This window comes from Lycorma delicatula, chromosome 3, assembly GCF_047948215.1.
Source record: "Lycorma delicatula isolate Av1 chromosome 3, ASM4794821v1, whole genome shotgun sequence".
NCBI classification, from domain to species: Eukaryota; Metazoa; Arthropoda; class Insecta; order Hemiptera; family Fulgoridae; genus Lycorma; species Lycorma delicatula.
The window spans coordinates 148,967,169-148,990,827 of NC_134457.1; the positions used below are offsets into that span (position 1 = coordinate 148,967,169).

Here is a 23,659-nt window from a genome sequence, read left to right on the forward strand (position 1 = left end):
GAACTACCTATAGAAAAACTGTAACATGACAGTCTCTCATTCACTGAATAAGTCCCTTCCACAACTCCTAATAAAAGACTTCCAAGTACATGATTTTTTATCCAAGGTAAGACAGTACATTTATCAATCATTCTGTATAGACCAGCATAAATACATGCTGCAAAAAAACTGCTTTCCCTCAGATAATTAAACAGTCACTTGAGATTGAGTGTGGGGTACAGGTTTTCTAAAGTAACAACAATCTTATCCACCTACAGAAATATGACTCATGGAAATATCCAACTAAACTACAAACAATTAAGCCAGACCCCCACAATGCAAGCAGCTACTCCAGTCATTAATTCACTTCCAGCTGATGTACATAAGAATGAATTAAAAGTAGTTAATTAACTTGCTTTTTAATTAATAAGTTCAGCATAATATATTTAAAAATACTAAAAACTCAAACTATGATTATTTATTTTTTTCTATGCAACAACTTTGTATTGAAAAGTATAAACCATAAGATAAACAACAATAAAAAATTTTATTAATTATTATTATTCATTAAATACAAAAGTATATCACAATTTACAATAAAATTTTACAATATTACATATGTAACAAAATTAGTGATTAGTTTTATATATCAAGATAAATCGCATTTGTTCTATATCATAACAATGTATTGTAATAAAACAAAATGATAAGCTGTAAAATGTATAAATACGTTTTCAAAATAAAAGTGGAGTACAATAATCTAAAATAACTAAGACTTCGTTCAGATAAGCAAAATTTAGATAAGACAAGAGAAATTTTTATAATCTAGTATATGATGATATGGAAGAGACTGCAAATTCTATTTAAAATAAAATAGTATTATTAATAACATTTTAGGTAGTTTTTTAATTTTGTGCAACACATTGCATTATTATATATGTTCATTTATCAGCATGAAAAATATAACTCTAGATATTGCATGATGAAAGAAAATTACTTTTAGTCAGACCATTTTTGATCAACTCTCACATTTAAAAAAATTTATAATACAATGAAAGTTATCTTACATCCATGAAAGAATGTGCAATACTTCACTCACTAGAAGCTAGGCTAGGGATGATGGTGAGGTATTAATGATGTTCAATGATGTTTATTGGTAATGAACATCAAATTACTGACAGCTCAATGTTCCTCATTCTCTCAGACTTCAATTCTACACACAACTTTAACATTTCTTATTAATTGTCACCGATTGACAGCAGTCTACCTTTCCTCTACATAGCAGATGCTGTTATAGGTAACTTAACATTCTTTACATTCTAAAAGAGTACATTCAGACTTTTTTAAAGTATGACATGGTTTCAATGGAATAGTCATCAAATATTAGAGAGGGATCCAGCTCATAACAAATAACGTCATGATTATAATTATCATAAATGTATACCGTACTCAGGATTGTAGAATAGATCTATTGTTAAATTACTTTGGAAATATTTTTTTCTCCTCTCATTCAGTAAATTTAAGTGCTGCGGCATTAGATAATACAATGGAAATATTACTCTGACGACTCATCATTTATTTAAATTACAGTTGATTAATGTAACATGAAAATTATAATCAGTTAATCATAACTTTATCAATCCAAGTTAATACAATCAATCATAAGCATTGTCATCATTATTACTTCATATTTTCAAATTTTTACTGTTCAGAAAATTTTTATGTAATACTTTATCAAACAACTTTTAAGTCTAATTTTATGATAATCACTATTTCTCCAACAAACCACAGTTGAAAACAGAAATCTGTATGCATATATGCTTCTACTGGGCAATTGTTACAAATAAAAAATGTAATACTTAAAAATAATTCAGCAGCACTGATTGACTTATTACAAATAAAGCATGTACATTAGGACACTAGCCTACATATGAATGTAATACGAATGTGAATAAATGCATTTAAAAAAAATAAGATTTGGTAAGTAATAACTGCTGTTAATTTATAAACATTGTATCAGCTAAATCCTTTTACTAATATATTTGTAAGACTGTTCTCATGACTGAAATAATTCATATTTCATCTATCAGTGAGAGAAAGATTTTAGATATTTTAATGTAATTTATTAGAAGATGTTAATTCAAAGTTTATTTGTGTTGGTGCTACTTAATTTAAGCTGGATATTTTTTTCTAGCTTAGGCTTAGTTGATGTCAATAGATTAAATGGGGCTCTTCATTGCAGTGTTTCACAGAGTTCAGTGTACTGCAAAATAATTATAGACAGTACATCACAGCAAATTAAAACACCTATTTTATTGGGGACAAAGCCCCACTATCCATAATTTTGCACATTTTTTGACAGCCTTCCCCTCTGAAACTGTCTGATCAATCTAAATTCTCACATATCCAAGGCTGCATATCTTTCGAACCTATCGATTGGTCAAGTCAAGTTGAACGATACATCGGTTTCCAAGAAGGATGACAAATTAGCAGTATATGGCTGATCAGCTGCCAATGTAGGGTATTTCTTTGATGTCCATCCTTTCATATAATCGAGCAGTAGATTTGAAATTAGTTACACTTTTATATCAAATAAAAAACTCAAAAAATTAATCCTTTTTGACCTATGTATGAAAATATATTTTAAAAATGAACAAAATAAATATGATGAAGCGGTAAATTAGAAATTTTATATGTACTTGTAACAAATGAAAAAACCGATGGATCTGATTTTGATTTTCTAAAGATTAACTTTTTCTTATCTTGAAAAATAAATAAAAAATGGATAAAGGGAATTTAATGAAGAATGAATAAATATAAACGAAGTAATTCGGAAAGGTTTAGAGTTAATGGCAAATGCAAAACATTTCATTTATTGGTTTCAGCTAAACTCGTGCAGCCAGAGAGAATGAGTAATCATAACATGCACAAAAGCACACTGAGACTTGTTCAGCAGAAAGAAGAAAGATTGTTCTCCACATTCATTGTTTATTTTCTCCGTGAGTAGAGGTCTGTGTGTATCAGTGTTTTACGATCAACTTACATGTGTGAAAGGTAAGACATCACAAAATTATATTAATTGGTAGTGACCTATTATAATTTTTTATTTATAATGCAGATTTGTTTTTCCCATCAGTGCAGGCCTGCACATATCTTTGTGTTTTCGTCAATTAAAAACATGGAGAGATGGAGAGGAAGTACTCTTGGTCATTAGTCATATTTCCAATGCTAACAATGATCTCAACAAATTGAAAATAGTGATATATCTTTCAAAATTGATGACAATTCTCAGTTCAGAACTTATAAGTTCAGTTTGAACAGAAAGTAAAACATTTGCACTCTTTCAATTGTAACAAATGTGGCAGAACATCAGTTTAAAAGAAAATGTGTGATGTTTGTCAACAATGTAAAAAGAAATCCATAAAAATTCACAATAGCAAATATGAATAGTAAAAAAGTATTTTTTCTTACACAAATTATATGACAAAACAGGTGATGAGCAAAAATCTTTCAGAGACTCTTAATAGATGAAAATCAATGTCTATGATAGTTCTATTTGAAATTCTGTTGAGCTTCTATGAAAGATCTTTGCTTATCACCCATTTGTTTTATAATTTGTAGAAAAAATACTTTTTTGAACTGCACATATAAACTTCCCTGGATAGTATTAGAATTTTTCCCAAAGTTTTATAAACTCGGATCATACACTAAAGGAACTTGTTACCAATCGCATACTAAATTTATGCAAAGTCTGGTGAATGTAAGGTTTGCAGATTGCAGTGTAGCATGTCTTAGTCTTGACCTAATTTAAAGAATAAATTCAACCCAAACATACTTGTTTTGTTTATAATAACAAATTTTGTCTTTTAAGGTCTTCAAAATTAGTTTCCATTCTCTGCCAAGTTATGGTGGAACATTTCTTGTAGCCGGTATTTTAAAAGCTTAGTGAAGTGTTTTATCAATTTTGTTATTAGCTACAGCTCCAGTAGGGGCTATCAAGAATAGCGTTACAATGGAAATTTATCTTCTGGGTTTTATGTTAATAATATTGGAAATAGCTATTTTGAAAATGCAATCTGTATTATGGCAAAAAAATGCTGACATCAATAGATTCAATAATACAAAGCTAGAAAATAATAAGCAACCTATTGCCTTAATTATCTATTCTACTGCCTAAAGCTCAATCATTGTCTGCTGAATTATGTTTACTTAAAGGTACAAAAATACTTCTACAAAGAAATCTTTAGGTAGTGAAAGGTCTTGTCAATGATTTAGTAGGAACAATTACTGATATATAATCCTTCAGTTGAATATGAAGTTTACAATGAAAATATACCACTGTGCACTTTGAAAAATTATACTGAACCAATACTGTACAACAATTCAGTTCCCATCTTGCCAATTACTTCATTTAAAAGGCAAAGCATTTCATTTCTTTTACATGAAAAAAATTTCTTATCATGCTTGGATATGCTGTTAGCATTCATAGAACCCAAGGTATCATATTAGAGAAAACAATTGTTGATGCTGGCAATAAAGAGTTTCAGGTGGGTCTAACTTATGTTGCCTTATCAAGAGTCAGAACATTGGATGGGTTGCTCATAAAATCCTCTTTCAACTTGATTGTCTACTAAATCAAGATTAGCTCTTCGATGGTACACAACGAAATGAGTTGCATAGGCTAATATAAAGGCTACAGCTAATGGAAGAGTTACACCACAAAATATTGTTGAAATTATTAATTTTTTTCTGAATCGTGTAAATAATTACAAAATATGTAATTCTATAATATTACATACGTATATATGTATATATATTTCAAAATTTTATTTTTATTCATAAAATCCTTCTGAGAAAATGTGCAATTATTAATATCTCTAGAAATCGATCATCATCGATGAATATTTTAAATATATATTTACAAAATAATTTCACGATGATGCTTTGCTCCTTTTCGCCTGAAACACAGACACATCTTAGTCTTATACTGACCTAGCTCACTGCAAGTCTGAAAAACTGTTCTATATTTATGCTTTCCCGGAGTCATTAATGTTTTAAACATGATTGACTGCATTAACCACCACATTAAAATACATTTTTACAAATTCTTAACATTCACTACAAGGAATGAAATTTACAAAACATCTATAAAGCTCCATAATGCTGATGATAGTAAGCTACCTTTTAATTAAAACTAAAAAAATTTAAACATTTCAAATATAAGTTATAATTTTAAAAGTGTTGATACTTTTTAAATAACATTGTATAACTATTTTTTTAACTTTTTTTTTAACTACTTTACTCAGACTTCTCGATCACAGTATTTTAACTTACATCAAATAACTTAAATAAATTTAAATTTAGACCTTCCTACCTTAGACATAACTTAAAAGAAAGTTTATAATTGCAATTAATACAAACATTTTTAGGAACAAAGTAAAAATTTCTAGTCATGGATATAGTATAAACAAACTATATGTTACAAAAATAAATGGCTTAATGATTTTTCTATTTGCAGTGGCTTTAAATATAAACACGCAATGTTCTCTATCGTAAAACCTTATAAAATAAATATGGCTATGAGAAGTGAACAGTAAAAATTTATAATAAAATAATATTTTTTAATCACTGTAGTTGATTAAATTGAGTGGTGAAATTAACTTTGACATCATATCCATTGTGAGGGAAACTCTGAATATATTTTATATATTCATCAGGAAGTTTACTTTCTTTTGCTCCAGCAATGATTGTATCTAAGTAAGCCTTTGACGGGTATCGTGATTCTGGGAATTTTTCATTTTTGCCCAATGCAGGAGGAAGATCACACAGTTCGTAACAACGACATTTGATTTCATTTCCTTCAGGTGTAATTACATTCACCTGAATTACTCTATAGATGTTATCAGCAACTCCTTCTTGGCTGTAAAAAATATATTACAATCACCCTTTAATTTGAAGAATCATAATACAGTAAATAAGATTCAAATAACTAATAAATGTTTTAGATGTAAACAGTAATTGCATTATTTGAAAAGTTTTATTTTATTTATTTTTAATTACTGAATCAAAAACTTATCTTCAACATACTCAATATACTCTTTCTTTCTATTGGGAAGAAAAATGTATATTCTTTTAAAAGAAAACATTCTTGGTGAGCAAAACCCCAATCCTATTCAGGATTCAAATTTGTGATCTCTAGTTTAACAGTAAGTCAACTAGGCCATCTATCTAAAGCTAAAACGTTAAGGAATTTCAGACTCTTAAGAACTCACATCTCAGGAATGGTCGAATTGAGAATGTACAAGACTACACTTCATTTACACTCATACATATCATCCTCATTCATCCTCTGAAGAATTACCTAAACAGTAGTTACCAGAGGCTAAACAGGAAAAAAAGAGTCTCTAAGATCTATTTCAAAGTTACCTTGCTATTACAGGTTATATGCTACAAAAATACAGTGAAAACCACAATGGAAAATGTATATGAAAACTGCCTTAACCTTAAGGTCCTAGACTGTAGATGTACTGGAAAAAGTATACACCCTTTATTGGAAGCAATGATTATTGGGATAAAATAAATTATATAAATTCATCAGTTTAAAATAAATAAAAAACTGGTATTAACTAAAAATGTTTCCAACAGTTTTATTTTGTATTCCACACTATCAACAATATAAACCAGAATGTGCATAAATGCCTTCTACGTACTAAAAGAAAAAAAAGAAGATATTTACTTTAAAATTCTGTTTTTATTTATCCTTTATTAATCAAAATTGCCTAAAAAAATGAAATATGTATACTAATTTTTCCACTGCTCAAAAATAGCTAGTCATTTTTCACTATTCTAGAAAAATAAGGAGATGACACCTCTCCTTATTAGAAATTAGAAACTTCATCTCCTGTTGAACATAATATAATTAATTGCATGGATGGATGAGTTCAACTCCAGAATTTGATTATGTAACTGTTTTGCCAAAATAAACATTTTAATCATGAACTTCATAGCAAATTATTGTTTAACTGTGCTGTCATCATCTTCAATCTCAAAATTATTTGGTTGTTGAGTAATTCACTTTTCTTCGTGTTTCCCCAGGTGTATGTTAGTAATTGTACAACCTGCACACAGTATTAGAGAAAGGCTGGATTTCTTTTAATCCCTCTTTACTAATCTTATATGCTTTGGCACCACAATTTCTATTATTGTTAAATCAACTGTTCAATTCAATTATTTCACTGATGTGAACATTGAACATCCAACAAGATGGATCATTTTTTTGTAACTGAATCATTTATGCTGTTTAGCGATTTATGTTGTAATTTTTCTAATATTGTTATTACATCCAAGGAATAATCTGCTAGATATAATACTCTGTGAAATTACTATTTTGGAATATTTGTAATTATAAATTATAAATTGTTTTTCTAGATAAGTTAACATTCATTTTTAAGGGCGTCGGGTGCCCAAGTGCTCACCAACCATGTGAATTTGATGCAATATCTGTTTAGGTTTCGCCTAGCGGCTGATGAGTTGTGTGTCTGCGGGGAGGTCCAGTCGAATGAACATCTTATGTTCGACTGCCCTGCTCTTGGGGGGGCCAGAGACCGAGCCACCCTGGAACTTAGAGGTCAGGGGGAAAACTGGCCGCTCATAAACGGCGAGTAGATGTGGCGAGAGCCGCATTGTCGGACCGTGTGGGGGTTCCTCGATGAGGTTGCGATGTTCAACCGTCATCGTTAGTTTTTAAATTTAAATGGGATTTATTGATTCCTTTAGCGGAGCTGTGGGAAGTCCTTATCCGAAATAATGGCTGGCCACCAGCCAGTAAAAGCTCCAAGCGCTTTAAATGGTAGACAGGCACTAGCTGACTGACAGCGACCGAGGCGTGGCGGCTTAAATTGCCGTCTTTTTAACTTGTAACATTTTTAGTTTTAATTTGTAACAAGGGGTGCGCCTCCCCGATCTAGTTTTAATTTGGCAAGTGAGCGGTAGGGACACGTAAGCGGGTGCTATACGGCACCCAGCTTAACCGTTCACGCAAGATAGGAGCTCACTAGGAGCATTAGGAATAACGAGGTCGCAAATCTGTTTTGAGGCACAGTAGCCGTTTTTTGGCACGGAACATTTGGTCTATGCTCTAGGGCGACCGAATGGGGTGGTGGCGGGAGAGATGCCAGCTAACCAAATAAGTTAACATTATCTAAAATAATGTTATTTTACTAGTAGCCATTGTAGTTTTATAACCACAGATAGAACTAATATTTTTTCAGTATTTTGTTATATATTATGTAGTTATAATTTATTATTTTAAAACTGCAGATAAAAAATCAAAGAATGTCAAGGGATTTACTGCAATTGTCTTTAAAAGAAGTTAAAAATCAATAATTTTCGCTCAATAAAAAAATTATATTAGAATGAAACTAGAAAATCTTTATCAATATTTGGTCTGAATCAAACAGTAACTTTAGATTACATGACAAAATGTTATCAATATATATATATATTTCATCTGTTTTAAATATTTAACAAATATCAAAAATGAACAAGCCTAAAGATGAAGGCAGTACTTTAAAATCAATTGGCATTTAGAAAATTTAACTAAAGGACTATAACAAAAATGCTGTAACTAATTTTTTCAATTTTCTTCCTGCTTCAACAAGTACACTATGAAAATGCAGCAACAATAAAATAAAGCAAGAATTGGATGGCATATAATATATAAAATTTTAATTTGTTTATTAACTTTCTCTACTGCTAGGATGCAACTTAATAAATTCACTAGAGAAAAAAAAAATGTTCAGAATACATTACATTTTATACGATTACACTTGTAATCATAAATAGTCATTTAAAAAGAGATTAGCCAAATTTATCTAGCAAGGAAGTTAGTTGACATTTATAAGATAGTCAACTGGTTAGTTGGAGAGCTTGAAAAATTTTAGAGTGAAGGACAATAAACACAGTAAATAATCTAATTAAGATATGGAAGAGAAACAAATATTTAGGATTTCAATGAAATAATTGGATGAATACAAAAATTCCTGACATTGACAGTCAGTCAGCTTGCAACAAAGTTTATTGATGCCCCTTTGCAGTGTATTAGAAAAGGGATTCCTTCCTATATTTTGGATTGTAAAAGGCAAGCTGACAATTAAAATAAATTTATTTATTTATTTAAATTTTGTAAAGTTTTATAAAACTGAATTTGTCTATTAGTTTAATAATTGTTATATTCAAATAAAATAATAATCACCAAACATGAAATAGTTTTTTCTCTAGATTCTTACAAATATTGTTAATATTATATAATAAAAACTCATCTATGTAATAAAATGAATAGAAGATAACAGGTGCACTCTGAGAAAATGAAGGAAATATGGGAAAGAGAAAGAAAAACATCTGTGTTAGTGTATATGTAAGAAGAAAAATAAAAGTTAAAAAAGATGGCATGGAGAAATGAACCCAAGATTTTTTGATTATAGGGCTGGAACAACTGTTATTTGGCTGCTGCCACTGATGGTAAATATATCATCAATAAGCAACTTGTAACACTCAAATATGTTTAAATGGTGTTTACTGCAAAATTGAGCGAGATTGAAAGCTGCCATTTTGGATTTTAAGTTAAGGACTCTCCTCCTTCATCTTGCAAAAAAAGGGCATCAATAAACTATTGTAAGCTGACTGTCTGCCCTCATCTAATATGAAGGTATACTAAACAGACGATATAAACTGATACAGAAATCACGGTATGACGAAATATCTGTATGTTAATTTTATGTAAAAAGAAAGTTTAGAGAAATTACATCTTTATAGAAAATGAAATTTTTTACATTTGTAAAAAATTTCTACAGAAAATTACAACCAAATATTTCTCTCATTTCAATTAATGCAAGCAATTATAATAACATAATTGTCAGTTCATAAAAATGGCTAGGAAGAGAACTTAAAACAATTGAAAGACCAGAGTTAAGGAATCTGTTAAGAACCGAGAATAGAATTTGACAAAAACTTAAAACATGCCAGGAAAAAATTTAACACAGTTTAGTAAATAATCAGATTAGTTTAAACTTATATGCAGGTAAGAAGTACGTATAAGAGAAGAAAATCAAATCTATCGATCTTCAGTGTGAAGAAACATAGATATCTAAGTAAAACTTTAGAGCAAAAACAGAATACTGTAATTTTGCTGAAAATAATTTTTTTAAAAATGTATCAAAATGAAAGATGTTAAAATATCTAACCAACCTGCAATTAACCCCAAAAAGAGAAACAAAATACAAACGAGAACTACTCTGAAAAAAAAGTTATTTTTAATACCCATATTACTTCACTTATTGCCACTCACACATTCGGGTACTTATTGTACCAAATCATCAGTTTTAGCTGACTCTCATCGAATAACTACCACCATCTTGCATAACAGTGCATAGTTCCACTAAGTGGGTTTGTGCACTATTATGCAGAACAGTAATATTTTTTATTCGCATCGTTGTAAGGTATTTGTTTTAACTCAATTTTTGAAGCTTCTTTAGTATTACATACAGTGGAATGCACAAGGATATTTCAAGTGTACAAATGTATGTTGTCTGATGTTTTGCAGTCCAAGATTCCATGAAATTTGAGTCAAATTCCCTTGTGATTTCAAAACAATGACCAACATATTTTGGTTTTATAATACCGATGAGAAAAGTTTTGGCTGGTTAGGTAGGTTAAGTGTGCATCTGCTCTCATTGCTTTACCAGAACAGAAGAGGATTAATGGATATGGGCTCATAAAATGATTACAGATTACTGATGACTGCTGTACTACTATGACAATCACCTTGGTGGAAGTCCATTCTGAAAACTAAGTGAAAGTCAACGTTGTCAGCATCATTAAAGATGAGTCATCACACTCAGTATAAATATTTTACTGGTTTTTTATAACAATAAATTTTATTAAGAAATAATTAATAAAAACTGCATCCTACTAGGTTGAATAAAATTATCGAATGAATCTTAATATACATCAATGAAGTAAATGCAAAAAAGCAGGTTAGCATCTCTTAATCAGACAATTTTTTTAAAATTAAAGAATAAGCTTAAAACTATACACAATAGATGTAGTCATAGTCAAAATAAAATTAAAATTGATTATTTTTGTGACAATTGATATTGTAAATAGGATTAATTTATTTATTTGGGACCCATTTTTATAAGATCTATTTTTAATAAATAGAAAGATGAATTAAGTATGTAAGCAGTGCACCAACATATTCTCTCTTGCCTTCAGAACAACAGAACTAAACATGAAAGCAACAACAATATTGAAAGATACAACTGCACTAGTGATTATATTTGACTAAAACACTATTTTTAGACTGGGCAGTCAGGATATATTTTCATCTGTAGATATAACACATTTAAATACTTAACAGCAGAACATATTTGACATTTGTTGACTGAAAAGGGGATGTAAAAATATTCCAAAAAAATTTTCTAAGATAATTTATATCAAATATATATATCTGAAGCAAAATATTATAAATTTTTTGTTTAATTTTGTACTCATAATGAGTATTAAAAGAAATAAATTATGTTTTGATATATTACTACTATTGATTTCATTTCAAATTTTTAAATCATACCAAATTCTATCAAATGAAACACTGTATCTGCTATATTTCATTTCCCATTTCAGGTTGGACTAAGAAAAAAATTAAACTGTAAAATGAGCAATGCCAAGAGAGATATGCCATTTTGTTCTAATCAATAACAATGCAATACTGGATAGTCCCATAGAATATATCTGCTGTAATTTTATAAAAGGATATGTTAACAACGTATATTTATATAACGCAGAGAAAATTGTTATTTTCAAGTTAATATGTTAACTGCATAGAGCAGTTATTTCATGTAAAAAAAGTTAGAGACATTACTGGTGTTCAGAAGTTAAATATGAATCTCCTCAAACAGTAAAACAATGGAGAAATTGGCTAAGAAAAAGAAAAACTAGGCTAAGAAAAGAACTCTGTCCAAATTGGTCTTCTTGTAAACAGGCAAGAGTACAAGGACTAAAAGGTTTAATCAGGTGCTTTTTAAATAATTCCAGATTTTCCCCATATTAAATTCATATTAATATCAGATTTTTCATATTAAACTTTGCATTGTACATAAAAATGATTTAACTTTGCAACACTTTGAATAACAAAACACAAAATCTCATAGTTGTGTTATGGGATTGGTTTAACTAATGAAATTCATTTTCCATTCAGTGTTTCATTACCAAACAAAATATGTGAGAGAATTAATAATTCAATGAAATCACTGAGAAACATTTAGCTCTATTTAAGTGAACCATGTTGGTGTCAGCTGTCTGGTAATTAATTATGGGAACATTTTTTGTTTTCAATTAATGCAGGAGGTACTAAGACCTCCATTTAAAATCCTTTGTAACTAAAAGGAGTTTGGGGTGGTCCAAAAATGTTTATTTTCATATTTTCAACAAGATGGGAATGTGCACATTCTGCTCATCAAAGTTTGGCAATTGAAAAAAATAAATTCAAGTCTGTATGAACAGTACAAGGCACTTATCCAAACTTTTCATTCATTTTTTTTTATTCAAAAAAATACTGAGTATAAGAACTGCAGGAGCTGAAAGAAACAATCATAAGAGGCTATGGTCAGTCATAGATGGAGATCCAGCTATAAACTGTGTGTAAAGTAATAAATGGTATACTTTTACTTTAGACTTATAAATTTCTTTCTTTCTCTATTTCTAAGAAACAAATAAAAATGTAGGGTTAACCGTACATTTACCTGCATAATAAAAACTTTTGAATATTTCACTACAAATATGTAAACTTTTATAGAATGTAACTCCATAAACGTTTTTTTAAAAACTTTCTTGTAAATATTTTTTTGGAATGCAATTTAATTTATTACAATAAGTAATTTAGAATTCTGTCTCAAAAGAAACTTTATAGACATGTGTAAAAAGAATTATTATTTTTAAATATTTATATAATGAAACATACTTATCTAAACTTTCCAAATGCTTATTATCAAGTTCCCAAACTGCACCCCAAACAACAGTATTGTTATCAGGTGCAATTGTACCTGCAGCACCTTTCCATCTTTGTGAATAATTATTGAAATCAAGACGATAATTCTGCCAAAAAAAAAAAAATATTTACAATTAGTTTACATTTTTCATACTACTATATACATGCAGATATATGAGATTTGATCTAAAAAAAAATGCAAAATTTTAATTTTTCTCAAAAAGTCTTTATTTATTCATCAATATTGATTTTGTCACGTTCAAAGTACTCCCCTTAATAATACATTGTGCCAGCTCTTTTTCAATCTTCAAAGTACCTCTGAAACGCAATTTTCAGTATTTTTATCTTCTATGACAAATTTGACTTTCTATTCAATTTTAGCAAAACATCATTCTTTTATATTTCTTTTCAGCTTGGACAGTAGTAAGAAGTTGCAGAGGGCCATATCTGGTAAACATAAAGGTTGAGGCATCATAACAGTGTTGTTTTTGGCCAAAAATTAATGAAAAAGCAGGTGGAATTGCTATGAATTGTTTTGCCACAAATCTGGATACTATCTTCAGATTGCTTCATGAAAACAGAGAACTTCTAGGTAGTATTTCTTACTGACCATATGACCTGCAGGCAAGATCTCATGATACACTAAGCCTTTGAAATTGAAGAACACAGTGATCAGAACCTTCACATTCGATCGAACCTGATAAGCTTGAAGATATGTCTGAGTAACAAAACACAATACTTCAGCTCATGAGAGAGGGTCATATTATGTTTCCACTGCTATTTTTAATAAATTACGAAATTACTTTAAAAAATCTTCTCACCAAATATTTAAAATAAAATTGAAAATATTTTTACATAAACAATGTTATTCTGTCTGCAAATTTTAAAATAATATTTATTAAAACATTTTGAAACTCTGATTTTCTTCATCTTGTTCAATACGTAAAAATTTATTTGTTAATATGTAAAATTTATTTCAGTACATATGTGCTTTTTATATTTGGTAAATTCATGTATTTACCTTAATAATAATTAAAGTGTTTATATTTTAACAATTCATATGGGCTTTAATCAAAATATTTTTTTTATTTTATAATTAATTGTGTATTTTGTGATGCTACTCCAATAAAGGTTTTACCACAGTTTCCTTGATCCATCCATGTAAATGCTGAGACAGTTCCTTTTTTATCTAAAGTAAAACAAATCCAACCATTCCTGATCTAAGCAATCTATTTAATTTATTTTTAAATTTTTTAAAATTCTATTTTTAAATTCTATTCTATTCTATTCTATTTTTAAAGTCTATTTTTACATTTATTCTGCACAATTTAAATTTATTCTATTTAAGTTTTAATAACTTCAAATATCTACTTATGAATAAAAAAACATTTCCTAAATAGCTGCACTTCCATGTGAAAATGTGTGTTTGTAGACCACAGATCCCATGCCTGGTCAGGCACGGTATTTTTCATATGCTACAAAATTCCATTTCCATCTCCCACACCCAAGCTATCTGATGAGATCATCAAAGCAAAGAAAAAACTGATTAATAAAAGCTACATAAAATTAAATAATATATCACTGATAGAATGAGAATTAATGATGAAATAGGAGAAAATTTCAAAAAGAAATTAAAATTGAAAAGGAAGAAAAGGATTGGGGCAAAATCCAAAAACAACTAAATGACACAGTTCAAAAAACGTTAGGAATGAATGACTAAATTCAAAAAGAGAATATGGTGGAATGAAGAATGTGACAAGCATTTCTTTGTCATTTCTGATAATCTATTTTTTTTATTTTGTGATTTATAAATTTGTGCTGCTCAGATCAAAGTATTCCCATCCTATCAGATAAATTTCAAAGCAATTTTTTCATTATTTATGGAACACAAGACCTACCAATCCATTCCCTAAGTGATCTGTTTAATTATTCAGTGATCTAAATAGAATAAACTTATTTACAATTTATTCACATTAAAATTATTAATTTTAATACATTTAAAAAAAATTATTTTCAATGCTTTAAAAAAAATTAAAAAATCAAGAAAAAAAATAAATAGCAATTTTTAATGTGTCAAATCATTCAGTATTTATGATGTAATGTAACACCAAGTTAAATAAACAATCAAATTTCAACACAAAGATATTTATAATTACTGTTGGTGATAAAAACATAATAATTTTAAATTTACAAGATAACAAAATAATTACAAGTAAAATGTTGTAGTGGAACTTGAGTTTTATTTTTATATGAGTTTTAATTACTATGCAGGTATTTTTAAGCGATGATTTATTGTTGCGTAACATTATATAGCAGCATGAGTTGCACAAACAGATCTTGTGTGTAGTACTTTTCACAGTTTTGCCCCAAATTACTCTCTTCTTCTATATGTGAAAAGAAAGAACTGTTCATTTGGTAATTATCAACCAAAATAATTTTAAACATAATCCTGCAATACCACATCTCAAAGGTTTGTAAGTTTCTTCTTTTTGTATCTCCTTATACTCATGTTTCACTAACAAATAACTACAATCAACACAAGCATTTTTAAAATTATCTTTGTAATTCTAATCCATAACAACAAAATTCTGTCATTCCTGGTATATTATGATCTTATTTTCTAAAGTTTAATCTCTCATTTCCCTCTTTTTTATCACATATCATTACCTTTTTTTAATTGCTATCTATTACCGAAATGAATTTCTGTTCTGTTAATATATCCATGCCATTCAAAATATGTTTTATAACATTTTTGATTTCAGCCAAAAGAACCATATCCTCAGTGAACATAACATTTTTAATTTTTCTCAATGGATTATTACTCCAATCTCAAATTTACCCTTCAATACATGTATTTTACTTCTACAAACTCAAAAGCAATGGGGGCTAACTACATACTTTTAACACTCCTTCCTAAATTAGAACTAATCTTCCATCTTAAATACCATCACCGCTATTACCTGATTATATATACATACTATATTTAGTATCTTTTTACATCCAGTTCAAATTTATTTAAAATGTTTAACATATGGTTTTTGTATATCAAATTCCTTCTCCAAATTTATGTATACTACATCAGTCTTCTAAATGTGTTTAGGACACCAAAACTTTGAATAAGTAAAAAAAATTCTAAAAAAGAATAACATAAACTTATACAGATATCTAATGAACAAGATTGTGTTTTGTTTGTATAAAGGACAAACAACGTAGGTTTTCATTCAGTCCAAGCAACACAATTACCAATTACACACGTGAGATAGTACGTACATATTGATCTATGTGGCCCTAAGGAGGTTAAATTTCTTGCAGGTTCTAGATATTGCATGTTGATCAAGATGGTTATTCTAATTACAGAGTAATACATTTTCTTAAAGAAGAAAGATTAAAGATTAAAGATTCTTAAAGATTAAAGTTGTAAAATCAGACAATGAAAAATTTGTAAATGAAAAAGTAAATTAGCTACTACTAAAAGGAAGACTTTATCAAAAGAGTACAACATATACTCCTGAGCAGAATCGTAAAGTTGAGAGAGAGATGAGAACCATAATAAAGGCAGCTAAAACTATACTACAAGCAAAATCACTGGAAAAACATTTTTGGGCAGAAGCAGTGAATACTACTGTTTATTTTTTAAAAAGAGTTAGTATCAGTACAGTAGAAAGAGGAACACTATTTTAATTATGGTTTAATAAAAGTGTTAACATAAACTGGCTAGGCATATTTGGTTCAGAAGTGTATATACGAGGTCTGTAAATAAGGTAATGAGACTAGTTTTTTTGGCAGCCAAAGTGGCAACACTGTAAAGTAATTAGTAAACTTATGGTTGCATGAACAGCTGATTTATATTAGGTATTAATATTTTTAATCTATTGTTGTCATGTGAGACAAACAAAATTTTTGTGAAACGAGTTTTTGTTGTGCGTTACAAAAAAGAGTGCTACTAAGTAACATTGTACAATCAAGTTTTGTGTTAAACTCCGTAATAATACTGAAACTTTTCCAAAATTGAAAAGGGCGTATGTAAATGACGCTCTGTCACTAGCCCAAGTTTTAGGTGGTTTAAAGCATTTTCAGATGGCCGGGAATCAATTGCAGATGATCCACGCTCTGGAAGACCATTAATATCAAAAAGTAATGACAATGGTGAGCGAATCAGAGACTTGGCGATTAACTGTCTGAATGATTGCAGAACAATTGAATTTGAACTGTACCACAGTTCATCAAATTTTGTCAAACAAATTGGGCATGAAAAAAGTCTGTGCAAAATTGGTCCCAAAAAACCTCACTGTTGAACAGAAAAACACAGGGTGGAAGTGTGCTGCGATCTTTTAGAGCGAATTGAAACTGATCCTGATTTTCTAAAAAAATGTTATTACTGATGATGAATCTTGGTTATTTGAGTACGACCCAGAAACAAAATGCCAGAGCAAGGAGTAGCACATTTCAAACTCACCAAAACCTAAAAAATCAAAAATGAGCAAATCAAAAATCAAAACCATGCTAATTTGTTTCTTTGATAGTAATGGCATTGTCCATAACGAGTTTTTGCCTATAGGGCAGACTGTAAATCAAGAGAAATTCTTCAAAGACTGAATTGAAGAATGTGAATACACAAGACAAACCAATGACCTATACAGAAGCAATTAAACATGGTAATACAAATAAATAGGCTGAATTGAAAACTTTAAATGAAACTAATATGTGGACTGAAGTAGTCACCAATAAATAAAGAAGCGATCGAGACTAAATGGGTGTTTAAAAGGAAAGAAGTTGAGAACAGTAATGAGCAATATAAATCTAGGTTGGTGGCTAGAGGTTTTCAACAGATGGACAATCTAGAGTTGAATATCTATACTCCAATTGCAAAATTATTAACCTTTAGAATAAACATGAGAGAGGTAAATAATTTGGGTTGATCAGTCTACCAGAGGGTTGTGAAAGGAGCTTTTTAACATTGTGAGTTACAAGAAAAAGTACATATTCTATAACCAGTTGGAGTTGAAATTAGTAGTAGTAAAATCTACAAATTAAATAAATCTATCTGTGGACTTAGGAAATCACCAAGAGACTGCAATATTAAATTTCATTCTGTAATTAAAAATGAAGGTTTTATAAGATCTAAAAATTATCTTAATTTCTACATGAGGTGTGTAAATAATGAAAAGATATTTTTATTTTTACATGGGATGATTTGCTAATTTTTATTATTAGTGAAAGAGTAGTTAAAATAGAATTCATGTTAAATTAAAATTTCAAAATGAAAGATTTTTGTATGATTTCTAATTTCTTAGGTATAAAGGTCAAACAACATATAGTGGAAGCTATCACAATTATTAATCAAAGGCAATACTTGGAAAAGGTACTTTGAAAATTTAATAAGTTAGATTGTAAACCAATTGATAAAAATTCTAATTAGATTTATTAAAACGAGATAGATCTGAAAGTCCAGAAATAGAAATGCAATGACGTCAAATAATTGGTAGTCTGATGTATGCAGCATGGGTTCAAGGCCGGACATGTTATCGTATTAATATTTTGAGTTATCTTCAAAATGCTGCAAGTGATTACTGCATTGTTCTTCGTTATATTGAAAGTTCTTCAAATTTAGGTTTAGTCTACAAACAGATTGTGATTGATGCAATTGTAGGATAAGGAGATACTGACTGAAGTGTGATTATGACGGAAAATTGACAACTGGTTACTGCTTTAAAATTTTTGGAAATTTTGTATCTTGGTGTTGCAAAAAGCAGCAGTGGGTTTCATTATCAAGAATCGAAGCTGAATATGTAGCGCTAAGTATAGCAACTAGTGAAGCTTGTTGGTTAAGAAATATTTTATTTGATTTTGGTGTTTTTAAGATACATGAAAATCCTCTCTTGATTTATGAGGATAATCAGTCAGTGATTAAAGTTGCATACAATCTCAAAAATTTTACATGAATGAAACACATTGATGTAAGATATCATTTCTTCAGAGAAAAAATTCCTGACAGTACCATTGTAGTAAAGTAAATTAAAATAAATCACAAAGTTGCTGATTTATTCACTATAATTTGTTTCATGAAAGTATACAATAAACCATAACATAACAGTATGATGATTCTAATACAATTTAATTTAGTGTAATCCATCCAACACAAAATACACTTCTCTTTACCTTTATCATAAAAATAAAGTAAAAATAACCTGTAATACAAAAATTAGAAAATTGTAGTAAAATGATATATTTATATTAAAAATAAAAAAAATTAAGAAGTACATTACTGCCATATTAAAATTTCATCAATTAAAACAGAAAAAAGTTTTGTTACCTCAATGTATTTCTTCAGTACCCGATAAGCTGCTGTCTGTTGAACTATTGTCTCATTTCCCAAATTTATCACAATATATTCAACAGTATTCTCACACAGACTGTCCCACACTTTTTTTCTACTTCAATTATATGTCGAATATAATTTTTCCAAGCATTTACGTCTACTCTACTAACACCTTTTATCAATTGATCTCTTACATCACTAATGTTTAAATGCTGTGTTGTTACTCCCAATGTAACATTTAACCTGTGTAGATATCAATTCTATCAGATTAAAATTGCAATGGTTTGGAGGAAGGTGCAACATGACATGACACAATTTTTTAATTTTGCTATTTCATCTATTTTATAATGAATATATTTCTGTTTAACTGATTTTACTAGTCTTATAAGTTTTACTTTTAGCATGTCTATGGTGTGGAGAATTTTTTTTTATTTTAACCATTTGGCAATTTCGGATTTTTGGTCGAAGCATTTGGAATTTTTTCAGTTTTCAGGCAATGGTACAGCTCATTATCCATTAATATGACGATTGCTTCAGCAATAATTTTTTTAAACCACTGCATAAAATTGCTACCACTAATTTCATCGTGATACTCTTGGGAAGATTGGCAAATACTCATAAACCACTGTTCAAAAATCCTTTTTTACTTCCTATGTGCATTACTATTAATCGTTAACCTTTTCCAGCCACGGTTTTGACCCCAGTTGACAAATCTTTCATAAAAGCACCTTTTGGACTTTTATTTCATTATCCATCCATACCTTTTCCTGTACATGTCCCACATTAACCCAAGTTTAATCTAGATAATAAACTGTCTTACCCTCTTCACATTCAATGTTCAATCTCTTCAACTTCATGTTCAATCAATAAAGAATTATTTTTTCTGGACATGAAACAAAAATTCACTGATTTTAAAACATGATGTAATCTCCTTCTAGAAAAATTTTGCAGTTCTGATCGGTATTCACAGCATTTTTTCTGATAACAGTTTTAGTAAAACTGTCCAACTTTTCACTTGTTTTCACATGGTTTCGAGTCTTTTTAGGCATAACATGTTTATCATCAATTTCTTGTTTCTATATTATATAAAAATTGTTCTTTCGCTAATGCCTGTAACTTTTCAAGCAATCAAGGTTATCTTGTTTTAAGGTTATATTGCTGATAATTTTTTTTGGAGCTACCTAAGGGTTTTCCCGATTTATATTTCATGACAGAATCATTCATTGTTAAAACCCAATTGGCACTAAAACACAATTTGTAAATGAAAATAACACTGAATAAAAGTGTTGTAAAAATTATCAATAAAACTGTATTGTACCATATGGAGTAACACCATAACACGCAGATTGAAATACTTTTTTTTACTGAATTGAATAATGGTGTGAAGCATTACAAATGATGTAACAGCCTCACAAAATTTTTAATTGCCTATAATCAGCATGCCACAGCATCAAACAAATGATAGCTTGTTTGATGCTGTTGGAAAACAAAAATTGTAATTGTTTTGGGAGTGAATGATTCAACCTAACTACTGAGATATAACTCAAACTTGCTGAATTCATATTTATATCTGCTGTGCACCATTTCATAACACAAGAATTAGAAAGATAACAAAGGATGGTCTTTTTCTGATGAAGAACTAAATTTGTAAATGAACTGGAGGGGATATATGCTCTTTGATGAACTCTAATATTATTTATAAATAAAATATTTAAAACTATCCCACCAATGAGTAAGTTTCACTGGCAATTGACAGTTCCAGTTGCTATTCTTTGTTGCTACAGTACTCTTGTTCAAATCTGAGAAACAGTTTAGTTAACTTCATTTAACTTCAATACAACCAAACCTACACAACCCAATTAGTTTTGATTGTGATTACAAAAAAAAACCCAGTAATTCTCAGACTTCATTCTGTGATAATATGCTAATCTCATTCTGAATCAAACTGTTGAATTAAATCAGAATAACACTCTGTAGTGAGGCAGAAAAATATTAATAAAAAATAAGATAATCTTAACTTGTGAAATTTACCATGTCCATAAATTTATACATCAAACTGAAACTCACAGTAAATAAGTTTAAAATACATAATGATAAAATATCCTACATGGTCAAATAGCTCAAAAGGAAAGCATTCTGTAGAAGGTGAATGAAAGTTATGATAGAAATTTACAAATTTGTTCCATTAATATTAAGTGACCAAATAGCATTCACATTAATACTAATGGTATTTATTCACAGACATTAGTTACGGTATTAGTCGTACAAAATCAATATTACAGTATTAAAAACACAAAAAAATAAAAATAAATTACTAAATTCTTTTTTAAATTAAAATTACACTTTTGAACCACAGTCTTGCAGACGACAAAATATAAATGGTATATTAAATCAAATTCCATTAGACTATTTCATCTACAACTGATCTCTTAATCATATACAACTGAAAATGTATGGATATATGCAGAGAATAATATATTGAGGTCAGAATTACATTATTTAAAAATAAGAAAATGCCATAAAATAATGAATTAATGTAACTTACAAGTACTTTACCAATAGTTTTACGCTCCGCGGAAGGATTAGCGATGTGTATTCTCTGAGCTAAAAGGTTACTACCATATGCAAAATATAAGAAAGTTTGTAAAGCTGCCATAATTTGTGTATAAAATCACACTAGAGGTTAAAAGCTAGTTAAAAACATACGGATCACGAATTATTATTCAAAGAAATTATAAAAACAACTCAAAAAAACCATTATACACTTGACACTATCATTATAACGCAAACTTATCACTAATTACTTTATACCAACCAATATAAAGAAACGCACCAGCTGATAAATCACAGCTACTGGTTGAAAAAAAATCAGTAACGAGTTACATAACTTTCCTGACTGAAGTACAATGACATGTTAAATTAATGTTTCGTATTCGAAATGTACGTTATATAAAAAATATAAGTAGCATGTAATGCTATGAGGAAAATTTTTTTATAATAATTAATATGTTACTTGAATCGATATTATGATATTAAAAATATCTGAAATTATTTTTAAATATTAATGTAAAATATTTTATATATAACATAAAAAAGGAAAGAAAAATACATGTTAATTTGGGATTGGGGTTGGTTTTTTTTTTAGTTAGTTCTGAATATTTCTCTTCAGAATATGTATATTATTTCAAATACGTCAGTGTAACCTTTTCAGCAACTGTAAAAATCACAAGATATGACTTCATGTTAGTGGCGGCTCGTAGCTAAAATTAGTGGGGTGGCTGCCCCAGAAAAGTTTTTCTGGCGTTTTCAAGGCCATGGTTAAAGTGTTCTGTAAAATAAATGAACCGAAAAAAATGAATCAAACAGAATAGCTGGAAGCAGGATAATAATAATCTAACTCTGCACTTTATCACATTCAAGAAGGTGGTACACGGTATTCAGTTTAACCAAATAAATAATAAAAATTTTAATGCAGGTAATATTTTTTAGTATTATTAGATAATAACTTAATAAAATGTTCACGTAAAAACACTATAGTCCAATGGTACCTAATTTAAATTTCTATGTACACAGAAACAAATACATAATTAGTTTTTACTAATTACCTTCTATTTTGCCCTTCCAGCGTGTTTTTGCACAGATATGGTAATCAAAGAGCCTTGCTTTCCGCCATCTTCTGATCACTTCTGAAAAAAACAACTAAACCACTTTCATATTCCTTCCACCGACTAAACTAGAAAAATGAACGTTCCACACACGCGGAGTAAAAAAAAAAACTACCTTCCACCAGCACACCAGGGTCGGCACTGCGGGAGCGACAGTGCTCTCTACCTCGCAGCCTGGTGTGCAGCTTCCTATGTGCGCACAACAGCCAAACACCGCGCCGCTGGAACTGTGAAACACACAGTTCCATACATAGATTTTAGTATCCTTTTTATAAAACGGGTGATGGCTGCTGACATTAAGCGTAAGGATTATATATTTTATATGTTTAAAGAAAGAATTTAAAAAAAAAGGACTCATTATATTAAATGTTATCGATAATATCAAGTGGAAATAGAGGTACTGCAGTTCCACAGTGCCTAAACGTGAGCCACCACTGCTCCACATCAAGTAACTTCTCACCCAATTAAGATAACAGTATCAATTTTAATGGAATCAATGGTCTACAAATAGAAGACATTGTGCAAATTTCACATTTTTTTCTCTTTTTGTGCTTGGATTTAAAGCGGTTTAGTGAGCTGGTTTGCATATAAGCAAACAGAATTTTTTTTATTTTATAAATTTCCTCATTTTGAGATCCCTAGAAACCAACAATG

General features: G+C 29.3%; 1 protein-coding gene across 1 annotated transcript; it reads right to left on the reverse strand.

The window, feature by feature from the left end:
* Nucleotides 1-507: 507 nt before the first annotated feature.
* On the reverse strand, nucleotides 508-22,210 carry LOC142322106 (gamma-glutamylcyclotransferase-like). Its single transcript, XM_075360799.1, has 3 exons — nucleotides 21,886-22,210; nucleotides 12,995-13,128; nucleotides 508-5,899 (listed from the first exon to the last, which is right to left on the reverse strand). The coding sequence occupies exons 1-3, from the start codon at nucleotides 21,994-21,996 to the stop codon at nucleotides 5,605-5,607; spliced, it is 540 nt and encodes a 179-aa protein (XP_075216914.1). The 5' UTR covers nucleotides 21,997-22,210; the 3' UTR covers nucleotides 508-5,604.
* Between the last annotated feature and the right edge of the window lie 1,449 nt (nucleotides 22,211-23,659).

What these genes read in the sequence shown, in the direction of transcription:
- LOC142322106 (XM_075360799.1), bottom strand. Translation starts at nt 21,996, where the DNA reads ATGGCAGCTTTACAAACTTTCTTATATTTTGCATATGGTAGTAACCTT. An exon ending in AAACTATTGGTAAAGTACTT is followed by an intron (nt 13,129 to 21,885) that starts GTAAGTTACATT and finishes TTTTTTTGGCAG; the next exon opens with AATTATCGTCTTGATTTCAA. An exon ending in CATTTGGAAAGTTTAGATAA is followed by an intron (nt 5,900 to 12,994) that starts GTATGTTTCATT and finishes TATTTTTTACAG; the next exon opens with CCAAGAAGGAGTTGCTGATA.